General features: G+C 43.9%; 1 protein-coding gene across 2 annotated transcripts in view; it reads left to right on the top strand.

Annotated features, from left to right (window-relative positions):
* Window positions 1–7687: 7687 nt before the first annotated feature.
* Window positions 7688–15013, top strand: part of FBXW4 (F-box and WD repeat domain containing 4) — a 61126-nt gene continuing 53800 nt past the window's right edge. The window contains exon 1 of one of the 2 annotated variants that reach the window (XM_017804138.1): window positions 7688–8034. In XM_017804138.1, the coding sequence (XP_017659627.1) occupies window positions 7784–8034 (251 nt within the window). In that variant the 5' untranslated portion in view covers window positions 7688–7783. The remainder of the gene's footprint in view (window positions 8035–15013) is intronic. The other variant, XM_017804137.1, reaches the window with a different exon arrangement.

The following is a 15013-nucleotide window of genomic DNA, read 5'->3' as shown; positions in this document are numbered from 1 at the left end:
AGGTTCAGGCTGAAAGGCCCTGGTATTTGAATCTTTGTTTGTGCTTGTGCTCAGGTCTTTGCCTGTGCACACACCTGCACATCCAAACACCTGCTAGGGCACCTACACAGCAAACAGGCCTCACACTTCAGAGCTGCAAGAGAAAATAAGCGAGGAGATGGCTTCACTGGTTCCGTGTACAGAGGTTCATGCTGGAAAAAATCTGTATGTGTGTGCATGGAAAGAAATGTAAGCAATAGGGAAAAAGTGCTGTGGGCTTTACCCGCTTTAAAAAGCTATTTTCTTCCTGGCATTACTAATGCAGTTATCAGGCTCAGAGTGTGTTACAAGGCTCACAACGTCTAAACAAAGAAGCACAGTTACAGGTGAGAATAATCTATCAGAAGCATTGTGATTTGTACGTCATTACATACTAGTAAATTCAGTTTCTAGACTGACATCTGTAAGTCAGAACACTTTTCTCTTCTGCAAGGGCATGGGCATCTTGCCCAACCTGGCTGTTTTTTTTCTTGAGATGCATTTCAATTTAATGCTACTAATAATTCAGATATACTAACAATGATAAATGCACTGCAGACTGGAGAAAAAAAGAAAGGATAAGAAAAAATTTAGCACTCGCAGAACTCAAGTGAATTCTGGTAAGAGTTGACCCAGTGTGCAAGTGTCTCTTTCTCCTCTCCTCCCTTCCAAGAGCAGGAAGCTTTGTGTTCATGGTGGAGCTGAGAGAGCTTGTGCTCTGCTGGGTAGCAAGCTAATCTCACTGGAATTTGCACCCAAAAATTGAAGCAGGCACTAATAGGCTGCAAAAGCAGAAAAGGCATTTGAGAATTCTGCAGAGTTTCAGATCAAGCCAATGACAGATGTAAATGTTACTGTGATGGTCTGAGACTGTGAGGTCTCAGTTTCTAGCCAGAATAGAAGCATATGTGCATGAGGTGGCTTGTGGGTCCTGATGGGAGACAGACAATGGATCAATCTATGTTCAATTGACAGACCCCCTTTACTGGAGGGGGAGATTTTGACTTGAATCCCTGGAATGTCGGCATTTTTCTTCCCAATACTCATTTTCAGTTTAAATAGATAGAGTGAAAAGCCTATTTTCATGGCAGGTGGGCTAGAGAAGGGAGGTTTTAATGACTCTTTATTCTTGGATTTATAATCTGACACGCTGTACGCACATGTGTTTGTCACAAAACTGTGTGAGGTGCCCACCACCCATCCACGCATTGTCCAGCAGATGTTAAAGCCATCAAGTGTGTTTGCTTCCAGTTCCAAAGGAAAACATTCTCTATTTTGGGATCTGGGATTTCTTTTTTTAACTGATCTAAACAAACAAATAAAAATAGTCTTGTAGAGGGAGGGTTTACATGATCATAAGAAACTGTGTAAATGAGGATCTAAGGCCTGTTCCTTGACCCATAAACTGGGTTAGTAATCAGTTGTCCCTGCAGTTTGTTATTGTCGTCACAAAACCTGAGGTTAGGCTGAGGACTATTTTAAAATTACATGCATTACCAATACGAGATATCTAAACATACACTTACTGCAGTGACAAAGCATTATCTGCTCCTTATAATAATATCTGAGAGGCTCAGTCACAGCAGAGGTCATGTCATGTGAGGTGCTGTAGCAGTGTAGGAAGGACAGCGCTTTCTCCAAGGGGGTTACAGCTGAAGGCCCCAAACCTATGATGAATCTGCTAGGTGAGACCTTGCACTAGTGTGGTGCTCCACGGAAGGATTAGGACCTACAGTGTGTGGACAGGAGGATACCTTCCTTTATTTTTTTTATACATATGTGTGCTTCATTTATAAGAAGACAGAGGGTAGAACTTGCCTTATGGGTTGGCATAAGCCGAACTGAGTAGAAATAAAGGCTGTTTTCTAGCATCAGTCAGATTCCTGTTGCTGCATTATCAATCTCTTAACTTCAAATTGATGAATTCTGTGTTTCAGTGATGACAAAAAGAATTAACCAGCAAGAAATTAAAAACAGCTTCCTGGTTCAGAAATCCTACTGTGCACGAAAGGACTAATAGTGAAATGTTTCCTCTCACTGTAGAGAAAGAGAGAAGGAAGCCTAGGACCCTAATAATTCTGCAAATCTGTAGTTGTTGCAAGTAATTAGGCTTTGTCTTGGCTGCCTGGTCAAGGCAGACCCAAAACTGCTTGTAGGATTAGGTTTGCTCACTTTCCTTGAACAAATTATTACCTTGTAAGTGATACGACAACGGAGAATCCTCCAAGAGCAAGGGACCCCTCTGTACCCAAGGGCACAGGATGGGTCAGGGCACTGTCAGACAGGTGAGGAGCTGCATGAAGTAGCCATGTGGATGGAAGGAAGATGCAGGATGAAACAGTAGTATAATCACTACTACGCCAAGGATACTTATATTGTTTTATAAACACACCAGAAAGTTTTGGAACTGCTTGTGAAATTAATGGAAACTGAGCTGAGAATCCCTAGAAATAACTTTTTAAGTCTCAGTCTTACTCCCAAAGAAGCCAGTGGGTATTTGAACCTTTATTTCCTCAGTACGAAAGGAAAAAGCCCCTAAAATATCTTCATAGGTAGCCCCTATAAAAGAACAAGATTCAAAAGCATTCCTTCAGGAGATCAAGGACGGTCCAGCCTTTGAAGCCTGGAGGATTGGGAAATTTAAAGATCTTTGTGGCAATCATATTGTGCCATTAGAAATCTACCATTTGGAATTGTAAAGCGTTTAAAAGGAATGATTCCAAATTCCACAGCTGTCTGGTGAGTGACAACTTGATGTGGCCTGGGGGGGAGGAAGAAGGTCATTGTTGGGAAAACAGTTAAAATGAACATTTTCTGAACAGATGCTTTAGATAATACTTTGATAAATGAGGTTTAAAACAAAATATTCCGTGTGACTTCCAGGGAAGAACAGATTAGTAAAACAAACAAACAAAACTCAAAATGCAAAAACAAGAAATAGGTATATGGCTTGTACTCAGCAAATAATAGAAGATTGTTCAAAACAAAATGCAAAATAAAGAGAGTCTAAACCAGCAAGATGAGACAATTCTGCTGGCTATGGGAGGTGATACGCTTTTTTAATTGCACAGCAGTTCTGCCAAGCAAGAAAGCTTCTGGAAGGCTTGGCTGTTCATTTTGATACACTGAAATATTTGAGAATCCCTTTTTATTGCCTTTTTTTCCAAACCATTCAAGCAGCTCAGCTGCTGATCAAAATACAAAAGCATTGCATGTGCCTAGCAAGTGGATAATGAAAGTGATCTCCTCAGTTTAGTATCTTTGTCAGAAGAGTGTAGTGAGAAAAGTAAACAAACAGCATCATCGATGACAAAGTGATTTATGGAATTGCTTGGGTTTCTGATTTTCAGCACAATCATGACTAAAGGTCCCAATCCTGTGGCTGCTGAGAACCTTGTATGGATGGCTAGTAGCTGGCTGCCCCTAGTACTCATTAAAGCTCCTTGTGGATGGGGTTTGGAATAGGATCTGTTGAGAATATTTTTAAGGGAAGATTTTTTATCTCCCTTTAACAGAACCAATACCAAACAGCTTCTAATCCTGGTTTCTTCTGGCAGACCTTTTATAGGTAAAACCAAATCAATATGTGTAATTTGGGAAAAAATTTAAAAGGAGAAAATTTACCCCCAAATTCAGCATAACCTTTTAATTTCATCCTCTTTAATCCTTTGGTAATTTTTGTGCTTCTCCAGCAGAAAAGCAATTTTACTAATCACCTTTGTGCCAATCCCTGCATTCCTGACAATAGCGTGAACAGCTTCCATCAAAGTCTTTGATGTGGGAAAGACACACACACACATATAATCTGAAAACAATTCAGCCCCTTGGTTCTCAATGGTGAGCACTCTGCTTTAATAGAGTGCAAGTTCTGTGGAGGTTTCTAATCCTTTCTGCCAAACAGAAGAGACACAGTCAGGTAGCACACCTTATTCAGAAGTTAAAATAACATGTTACTTGCTCTCACAGAAAATCAAAACAACTCAAGATCAAAACCAGATTCCGCCAACCCTAACGGGATAGACTTTCTACTCAGATAACTCTTGATCTAAGTGTGTAACAAGTAACCTGCTTTAATCCCTCAAAGCGATGGTGTTACAGATAAGTACTGTAGTAGCAGAGGAGGTGTCTTAAGTTTCAGAAATACACAAAAGCATTGGTTGGAAGGAAAAACAAAACAAAGAGCTGTCCACATGAATGTGTCTTTAGCTGGAAAGGTGTATTTGAGGGCACTGCAGATAATAAAACCCCTTGAAGACAGAAAAAAAATAAAATTGACAGGCAGGTATTCAAATGGTGTTTCTTCCAAGCTGAGTTTCACTGACTTGTGCTGTTAAAGCTTTACAGATATAAGCCCTCTGATTTTTAGTTTACAAACTCTGCAAGCCATGATGTTGGAATGGTCTGCTACTTGAGCACAGAATCCTATACCTTTTCTAGAGGTTCAGAGTGGTCATGAGCCACAAAAGGACTAGGATCTTTGACTGCAGGATTTGGAAAGGATACATTATTGTGATTACACTGCACTACAAAAACAGTTTTAGTAATGGTTCAGAACCTTCCGTGGTTCTTGCTCCTGCAGACTATATAAGCACTAACTTTTGCATTATTGGGAAGATCAGTGCCTTTGGGTTCTTAGCCCATGATGCAGAGCTTTGACAGCTCCATAGCAAGCACAGTAGCTGAAACCACGCCTGAGAACAAGTGTTGCAGATCCATTTCTCCTAAAACAAAACCCCAAGTAATGTATGATATCTATGCTTTGGGCAAAGAATAACTATTGTTACTATGTTGTAAGGCAGTTATCCATACTAGAAAACAATGCTACATTTAAGAGAAACGTATCATAATTTCGTTCTTCATATTGTATGTATGTGTATCCTCTTTGGAGCATAGTTGACCCTCTGCACTATTACTGTGTGCAAACATGTTTCATTTTAGCCAAATATTTCATAGTTGCTTATACCCTGGGTCACAAACTGGAGAGCACCAAGGCCCCCCTTCTTCAGATACCCTTGTCCATACTTGGTCCTGGTATCCCAGAGGGTCACACTGCATGTGTTACTTTGCACCAGGCTCCTTCTGGTCTGCACCAAGTAGTTTTCCTTTGTAAAGGGGCACGGCCACAGACTGTGTACACAGGAGTTTGGATGCCACACAGTGCAGGGAGACTGCACTATGCAGAAGCTGCCTCTGTAGAGTAACAGAGCCTAATACCAGAAGGGACCCCTTGGACTGTCTCAGTCTGATATCCTTAGTTAGGACTCACCAGGTCAGTTCCTGGTTAAGTTTTAGTAGTTGTGCCCTAGCCAGTCTCTCTTTCTAAGGAAAAAAAAAACTCAAATCAAAACCAAAACCAACTGGTATTGTTTTATAAAAATCCAGTAATGGTGAAGCTACCATAAATCTTGGTAAGCTGTTTCAATAGTTAATTTTATTCCCTACAAAAGGATGCTTTACTTACGACTTTGTTTCCCATCACCTTCTGTCAAGAGATCTTCTCTCTTTGTCTGTTAAACACAAGATCCTTATATTGCCAGATTTTTCTTCCTGTTTCAGTGCTCATAAGGTATGATCACCTCACACCTTAACCTTCTCTTTAGAAAGCTAAATAGACTGAGCACTTTGGGTCTTACTATAAAACATGTTTGACAGTCCTGTAATCATTTTTACATTCAATCTTCTTTGAAATCCATCTAGTTTTTAAACATCCTTCTTGAAATGTTGTCTGGACAAATTATTTCCAAAGCAGTCACAACAGAGTCAAAATCAGAGGTAAAAGCACCCCCAGCTCTTGTTTTTTTCCCAGGACAGCACTAGCCCTTTGGTCACAGCACTGCAGAAGGAGCTCACGTTCAGCTGATTATTCATCTTAATGAAGTCTTTACGGAATTGCAGCTTTGCAGGATAGAGTTACATCCTTTCAGTGTGACCTACATTCTTTGTTCCTAGATGTGAGACTTTACATTTGGCTCGATTGAAATACATATGATGTGATTATGCCTAAACTTAGCATAGGGTTATGCAGCCATAAGCCACCCTTTGCCTCTTGCCCCATGCTTTGTGCCTCCTAGAAAGTTTTGCTATGAATGATTTCAGATTTTTTTCAAGTTGCTAATAAAAATATTAAATAGTGGAGGGTGCAGAAGCTGTCTCTGTGTGATGCTACTGGAAAAAGACCAACTTGATAATAAGTATATCTTTACAATAACAATTTAAGATGGAGAAGCCACTCAGCTTTTAATACATTTAATGCTTCAGACATTGCTGAAGTCTATCACAAAAAGAACTGTTTCATATAAACAAAGTCAATATAAAACTGTATTCACACGAAGTTCCATAATCTTACGTTAAGCTAAATCTGTTGTATTACCCCCCCTTTCAGTTGGCTACTCAAGTCCTCTCTCAGATGTGCTGTTATTTCACCTGAGTGAAAATTTCTCAAACTCAGCTTAAGAATTTTTTAATTACTTTGGACATCACTTCTTATAAATGCTGATAAAAAATTTGCTGCCTTTTGGGACTTCCCTGACTTCCAGGGTGTATTAAAACTCAGTGGAAATGGACCAGTTTTGAAACTCTTAAATATGAGGCTTCGAGTTGGTGATTCAGTTGTACGAATATTTGAGTGCTTGAGATTACACAGACAAGATGACCTTCTGGAACAGGATGCAAGTACTGTCTCAAGGCCTGTATGCTATGGTAACCTCATTATATGCTGAAATTTATTATCCTACTCCACCCTGCAAAAGGAGATGCAGACTGTGGTGGCTAAGTGACACCTGTTCAAAGCATTCTAGGCAGATGATGAACTTCTTATAATTTATCTATTTTTTAATTTTGAGGGAGAAATTTCCTCAGCATTTCAGGCTTCTGTGGAGTGGAAAGTACTATAAGAAAGAATAACACAACACTAGACTCATATTTTCCTGCTCCACTGTCTGCAGAGGACTACTTTGCCATTTTGGACCAGAATCCTTCTGCGTTGTCAGTACTCCAGGCTCCTGTGGATGGCAACAATGACTCAGTTATTATGAACTGTTCTTTCGTGGGGTGTGCTGGTGGATGTGTACACACACGTGTGAACTGTGAGCACTTTTCTGCCTTCACTCTGTGGAGCCCTGGAAGGAGGAATGGACCGCATGGAAGGGTGCTGGCGAAATCCATTGTAGCAGGGCCTGCTGTTACATGGGGAAGACCCTTATGTTACCTGTCCCAGGAATGTGAGAGTGTTGAAAACTGCTGTGCAGCACCAGATGACCTCTGCTGTCACTTTGTGAGTGACACGGGCTCCTGACCCTGGTCAAGAATAATTAATGAGCATTAACCACCTTGCTGTTCACCTTCCTTTGTAGGAGTGCAGTGCCTAGCTAGGGTTGCTCCAGGTGGAGCAGATGTTCTGGTTACCTGGGATCACTGTCCCCACCATTAATTGCTCACGTTATTAATGAATACTCGGATCAGGTGACACTGCTAATCTGAGATCGGAAGACAGATCCGTGAGCCGGTCGTGGGGGAGGAGGGGGGGGCAGCTGCACAGGGGGAGTCCCAGTGGCTCCCATTAATGAATTAATCCGCTAACGAGGGTGGGCTCGGCGGCCCGTGCCCCCTCCGGTCCCGGCAGCCGCCTCCTCCCCCGGAGGGGGCAGTGACAGGCAGCGGCTCCTGCCCCATGTGACTGGGGAGCGGCTGCCCCGTCCATGGCTTGGCCTCCCCCGGGCAGCAGCAGCTCCGGCTCCCGGGGAGGAGGGGCGGGAGCTGCTGCTCCATGGGGAGGAAGGGCAGCCCCCGGTCCCCCCAGGCGGAGGGGGGATCCCGGGCCGCCTCCCCCCCATCCCCGCTCTGGGCCTTACCCGAGGAGCTGCTGCTCCTCATCTGCTCCTACCTGGACGCGCAGGCCTTGGGCCGCCTGGCCCAGGTCTGCCGCCGCCTGCGCTTCCTCAGCGGCCGCGATCTCCTCTGGAGGCGCATAGCCCGCGGCTGCCTCAACTCCGGCTTCACCCAGCTCGGCACCGACCTGTAAGCGCGGCCTTCCCGGCGGAAGGGCGGGGGGCGGCGGCCGGGAAAGGCCGGGGATGCTGCGGCCCAGCCGGTTGCCAGGGGCGGGCTGCGCTCCCGGCGTGGCCGCCGCGGGGCCGCGGGGGGCGGGGGACGCGAGGCCATTCCCGAAGCGCGGCTGCGCCGCCCTGTCCCCGCGCCAGGGGAGGCGGCGAGGGCACAGGAAGGGCCTCCCCGGGAGGGAGCGGCCGCTGTGGCACCCCGGGGTGGCGGGGCCGGGCTCGGCCCCGGCGCTGCCCAGCAGGTCGGGGGGAGGTGCCTCTTGTCCCCGCGAGGGAGCGGGCGAGGATGGCGGGGGCTTCCCGGGATGCCTCAGCGCCAGGCCCAGCGGGAGTGCTGCAGCGTGAGGCCCTTTCCAGACCTGGAGAACTGTGTACAAGTCAGGGTTCCTCAATACAAGAAAGACAGGAATTGCTGGAGAGGGTCCAGCGGAGACCACGAAGATGATGAGGGGTCTGGAGCATCTCTCGTGTGAGGAGAGACTGCGGGAGCTGGCCTGTTCAGTTCAGAGAAGACTGAGACGGCATCTCTTTAATGCATATAAATATCTCAAAGGTTACCAAGGGGATGGTGCCAGGCTGTTTCGGTGGTGCCCAGCAACAGGACAGGAAGCAATGGCCATAAATTAAACTACAAGAAGTTTCCCCTCAACATGAGGAAGAACTTAAGTACACTGAGGGTGGCAGAGCAATGGGACAGGCTGCCCGGGGAGGGTGTGGAGTCTCCCTCTCTGGAGACATTCCAAAACCACCTGGACAAATTCCTGTGTCACCTGCTTTAGGTGACCCTGCCTTGGTAGGGGGGTTGGACTAGATGATCTTCAGAGGTCCCTTCCAACCCTAACAATTCTGTGGCTCTGTGATCAGCTTGGTCCCCAGACCGCTCCAAACAAAACGCAGAGGCGGAGGGAGCCGTTGTTTACAGCTGGGGTGGCTCCTGTGTGCCCATGCGCCTTCACCACTTCTGAGCAGCAGCCCCTGCCATGGTCTCAAAGACACCTCGGAGAAGAAGCTGCAAGGTAGCAAGGCCTGGGATGGTGTCCTGAGAAAAGGCTTCAGAGTGGGCATGGGCCCCCAGAAACATGTATCTTAGGCTCTCCTCACAGAGCAAGTTGCTGGTATAAGTGGTGATATCTGTCACACTTTTTTAAAGTTTTGTGAGTAGGGATTATTGTTTTTTTTTCCTGGTGTCTATTTTTATTTTCCCTCCAGTTCAACAGCACAACATAGGTTAGGAAGAGGTGTGAGCCCTCTTGGCTTTGCTGTGTATGACACCAGCGTCTTTCTAGATGAAGTGCCTTTGGGGCTTAGGCCTTGGTTGTTAAGGACCTCGAGTTTGCCTTTTCTCTCTCAAATCTGTTTATGTACCAAATGCCACTCAGAGACAGCCCCACAGTGTGGGCTTTCCTTGCTACTTAAAGGATGCCAAGAGGAAGTTTAGAGTGTTAGGGTCTATAAATCCCTTGCTATGGTTTTCCTGTAGCTGCCGGCATGGATTTTGTTTGTCATCCAGTGACTCGGTACTGTAAACACTGTGTTGACATGACTCAAAAGAAGGGATGTCAGGTTTTGAACCCTATTTTGCTGTCTCATATTGCTATTCATCAATAGCACAGACTTCAGAGAAACAATTATAGCTCCTGCTGGCAGGAGCAGAACTTTAGTGGTGGTGAAAATTCTCGTGTGGTTTTCAGGCCAGCACTTCAACCTACTCAGTCTTCACAGCTTGAAAGTTAAGCGGAGTTCCCTTGGAAGTCAGCAGGAATAAGCACTGCAGAATGGCTGTGTATTGGACTCTTGTCTACTGTGATATATGATTTTGTCTCCCAAGGAAATGAAGTTCTGTATTTTTCATTAAGAATAAGGTGATACTGTGCTCCTTCAGTTGCAGGAGGGATCAGGTGTACGGCAGACCAGGTGCGGTGTGTGTAAGGACCACCACTTCCCCCTGCAGAGGAATGCAGGTCTATAAACAGCTACAGAAGAGGTTTGCTGGGTCAGAGGGTTTCAGAGAAGGGAAGGCTGCTTGAGTATCATGAACTCCTTGGGATTTCAGTGCTGTTAGATTTGCTATGTACAGGGTTTTTTTAGTAATTCTAGGATATGCTTTTGTGCTGAGTTCTATTTTCAAGTTTTCCTTAAACAACTCCAGTACTGAAAGCTGCTTTTAGCACTGATCAGCATTGCTGTGGTCCTGGGGAGTTCAATCATGGATAACACACTGAAGTGACATTACAAGTGGTTATGGAGGAACCTTGAGGTATATCCAGAGGATGAATCCTTTAATTACTTTTAACTTCATGGAAGGCTTAGGCATTCTCCAGTTCTTTGAAACGGTGTGCCAGATCTTACAGAGAATGCCCCAAAGCAAACACTTATTTTCCCTGTGTGGAGATCCAGCATCTGTGGGCAGCTGCATGAGTTTTGCCCCAGTAGGGTAGACAGTTCTGGCAATATAGCAGTATGAGGGGATCTGGATATCTGAACATCTGCAGAAGAACCAGTGTGAGTGCATGTGTTGAGTTGTACAGCTGTAAAATTTGTAGTTAGCTGAAGAAGAGTTTGATAGTCTCTGTGGCAGCTTGAGGGTTTTAACTAGCCATGTCTCTTCCATAGCACTTGCTCCTCATGCATGTCTCCGAGATCAGGAACAATCTCTGAGATTGGTGCTCTTGCAATTGAGGGAGTAAGATTTGCAGAGAGATACTGTATTTTGTTTAACACACCAGTACAAATTGGGGCGGGAGTTGAGGTAAGCTTCTGGGCACATGGCCTTTCTTGATAGTAATTCTAAGTAGGAACCTGGTAGATGGCTCATTGAAGGTTAAATTTGAGCTGAGTAGGTATTTAAGGTAAAATATCACTGTGTAAATAGAATGGTGATGAAGATGATGGATAGCTGGACCTTCTTGATAACTGTGCTTTCTTAGTGATATGGAGTAACACTTGAGTTTGTCAAGCTTGGTTTTGACTCAGGAGCTGAAGCTTCTGTTGCATGTTCTGGCTAATATTGCATGAGGTGAACATTGGTTTTTATTTTTAAGAGGTTTTTGTGCAATACTGTGAGCAATTGAGAAAGCAAAGGCTGGAACTGTTTAGGGTTAATGTACTTAATAAAATAACGTGCATGGTTCTAACATTAGATTTTAAACTGATGGTCCCTTGGAGGCTGGCATAAGTTAAAAACTAGTCTAGGGAGTATTTACAGTTTAAAACAAAAACCCATCTCAGAATAGTTTGATCATTTCTTCTGTTAAATGGCTTTTGATAAGCCATCTGTTAATGCTTTGTAAATAGCAATAAATTTGAGCCTAGAGTGAGATAACTGTGAAACTTATCCCCTGCCCCCACTTACCCATTTTTAAAAGGGTGATTAAGTTGAAAATGACACTGTTTCTTTAAAATGTTGTTTCTGTTTGGTATATCTTCTGATAATTGTAACAAGAAGATCAGAAGGAAAGGGCTTTATCTTGTATGTGAAAAAACTGGTTTTGCAGTCAGCTCGCTTATAGAACTTCTTTATGGCAAAATAGGGAAGAGAGAAGATTGATAAGAAACTGGATGCAAACCTTTAGCTATTAGCAGCAGGAAAAAAGAAAAGAAAAACAGTAGTATATGTGAAACAATTTGATTTTATTTAACATTTATATTATTAAACTATTTGTCATCCTGGCTACATACCTTTAAAAATTGCCAGCTATGGTTATCTCTGGACACATGCTTAGGCTTAAACAATGTTAAATTGACTTGTAATGATGCCAAAGGAAGATATGCATTTAATCCCAGACACTAACTGTTATTGTCAAAGGCATATTCACAGCATTGACCATCTCTCATATTTGCCGTTTCTGGTACATTCAGCTGATTGGGAGACACAGATGTAAGCCAAATTAAGTATTTAAGGTATTGATTCAATTGTGCACTTGCAGGAGAAGAAAGAAGTTTGCTTTGAGAGATGTATCTGTACACTTCATTCCTTTGGTGGGCTGAGGGGTATCGCTAGGTTTGCATCAGCAGGAGTCACTGTATGTTAGGAACAGCAGGAGCTGATTTGCAAGGGTTCTTAAAGCACATTCTTGGTGTTAAAAATGTGCTCTTTCTTCTTTGAATCAGCAGTAAATAAATGTTCAAGAGAATATTATGTCACTGTTACCGAAGCACAGAGTGGTTCTAGATGGATGTGCTTCTTGGCACCTATCCTATGCATCTCTCTATATCAGGCTGCCACTTTTTCTGTATGGTGGTGTTAATTTTATATATAGACCTGTACTGCTAAAAGACCTTGTTATGAGGATGGTAAAAAGATAGTCCCTATGCTGAAGATTTTTACTTCACTCTGTCATAGGAGCAGCTGAAGCAAAAGTTGAGCTCCATCTTCAAGATGTAAGGTGAAAGGTGCAGTTTTTGTTTCAAAAACGCATGGCAGCATATCACAGTAAAGTTAAGACTTTACAACACTTTCTGGAGCTAAACTGTAGCTGAGCAGTAGCACAAAGCCTTTGGGTTTTTGGTGAGTATAGTGATATTACAGTTGTGTCCTGTAGCCTGTGTCTGTTTTGCCAGCTGTTGTACAGGCCCAGCAAGAGCAGTCTCTGCCCTGATGAGCTTGCTGCCTAAATAGCCAGGGTAAACAAGGGCTGGGAGGTGAAGCAGAGGCAGAGAGATGTCAACCAAGCTGCCCTCTGTGCAGCAGGTCAGTGTCAGAGCCAGGAATAGCAGAGGGTGCTTTAAGCCTTTATCCAGTGCCTGCCTGCTGGACCACCTTGGACTGGAGAAATTGGAGAGGCAAAGAGCTCATTGCAAGGTGGTTCTTTATTTAAAGCATGGAAGAAAGGAATAAAGTTGCAGCTGGGCTAAACTTATTTCCTCTTTGTTACAAAGGAATTTTAGAGGGCAAGTTAAAAGTTGCAACCTAAATAGCTTGACAATTTGCTCTTTGTAATGTATTAATAGATGTTGTCAAAATATAGAAATGTTCCACTGTATATTTTCTCTCCCCCATCCCCTGTTCTGCCTTGCCTTCTAGGATCATGGTATATTCTCCAGTTCAGAAAAACAGATCCATTAATGGACGAATTTATCATCTCTGAGTATTTAAGAGCTTGTGTAAGCATTTCTGTGAGTTAATAAGAGCTGTGTTTTTTCCAGGTCTTGGAAAAATGTATACACCTACAGGAGCAGGAAATGGCCAATCTGTGCAAGTCAAATCCAAATGCAAACTGCAGCAATCATAGAAGACCTCTGCCTTCACCACTGGAAGGGGAGGGAGTGGGAATGCTTGTAAAGCTGCTTCAGTTTCCTTCATCTTTTTTGTTTTACCAAAATTTCATTACATTGAGACAGAAATGAAGTAGGCAATGAACTGGTGTAGATGATGCAGAAGGGAGTACTCTGGGGAGGATATTGCAGTAATGGCAAAAGCCTGGAAGAGGGCATGCAGCTATTGCTTTGTGCTGGAAAAGTCAGTGGCTTTTATAAACTGTGCTTACTTTTGTTCTTACTCTAAACTCTTAATGCCAAGCAGGACAGATCTTCCCAGACAGCTCCACAGCATTGGAACTTCTTTTTGTTCTGGAAAGGTGAAGTTTGTAAGAGTTCTTTGAGGCCTGCTTACCTTTCCTTTAAAATATTCACAATTTCAAAGTGGAAGAATTTTATGTAGTTCAGAATAGTTATGTAGTTAAAATATGTGTGCTGTGCTTGTCACTGTTATCTCTGTTGAACTGGCTATAGGTTATTTCATTCTATCTAAATACTACCCTGACAGTCTACTCTTTCAGATCAGAATACACATGACAGCTATTGAGCAGCCGCAGGTTTTCTCAGATCTTTCCAGGGCCATGCATTTTTTGAAGCAGCCCAAATTTCATCTCCAAAAAGCCAACATAGGTCCCTGAGAGTGTCCAAACCCTGCCTGGAGTTTCTAGCCATGCTCCCATTGCAATCACTTGTAAGGGAGAGGGCATCTGATGGCGGAGTGGTCGGGCTCAATCCTGGTGATGGTGGTTTTTTTGGAAGCCTGTGTGAAGGTGTGTGTCCTTATTGTGTGTACAGAAATTTGTCTGCACCCCTAGGTATTGTTAGAGTCTCTTTTTCATGACATGACTTGTTCGTTAGAGCTTTCGGTGGAGCAGTTGACCTGCACAGCCTGGTACTGTCTGAGATGGCAGAGACACACCAGAGAAGGGAAGGAACAGCAAGAGAACAGTCAGTAGAGCTTTCTTCTGTCTTGGAGTTATTTGAGCCTGTGTCACGTAGGGAGGGGGGGAGCACAGAAGACAGGCTGAACATGGCAGTAAGCTAAATAAGGGTCATGTGCTAAAGGAATTCAGTTGGAATTTTTGTCCTGGAAGAGACATTTTGAAAGCCAGCCGACCTGTTGAGGACAGCAACAGGAGCTTCTGACATAAATAGCTTTTCCCTCTCGGCTGTCTGTTGGTGGCCTGTGACTTGTGGCTGCACTGAGACCCTGCCACTCAACAGGTGTGTCCCAATTACACAAATAAGCACAGTTGGTCCTTGTGTTAGCCACCCTTGCCACAGGGCCAAGGTTGAAAGTGAGGCTTAGCCACTGTGACCTGTTTGTTCTCTGTATGACCCTTCCAGTCAGGCCTGAGGCAGGCTGGTGACAGCCTTTATGTAGACAACAGATTTTGTCCATGGAAGAGATTCAGTCTCAGCAGGTCTCTGCAGATTTGCATTTCCAGATGAGCTCTTTGGTAGTTAAAATGTAGCAAAACGTGAAGGATTTTGCTGGGTTAGGATGCCCCATGCAGCTGGGAAAATACACGGTATGACATGTCGGTGTTACCTTCTGTAACACAGTATATGTTGTTGCAGGCACCACTGTTTTGGCATATGCTGAAATTGTAGATGGCCGGTAGAAATCTCCCTGGGATGCAATGAAGTGCAGAAGCTCTCGCTATTGCAGAAATACCATT

This window comes from Lepidothrix coronata, unplaced genomic scaffold (assembly GCF_001604755.1).
Source record: "Lepidothrix coronata isolate B3197 unplaced genomic scaffold, Lepidothrix_coronata-1.0 Scaffold8, whole genome shotgun sequence".
Lineage (NCBI taxonomy): Eukaryota > Metazoa > Chordata > Aves > Passeriformes > Pipridae > Lepidothrix > Lepidothrix coronata.
This window is presented reverse-complemented; position numbering and strand designations above follow the sequence as displayed.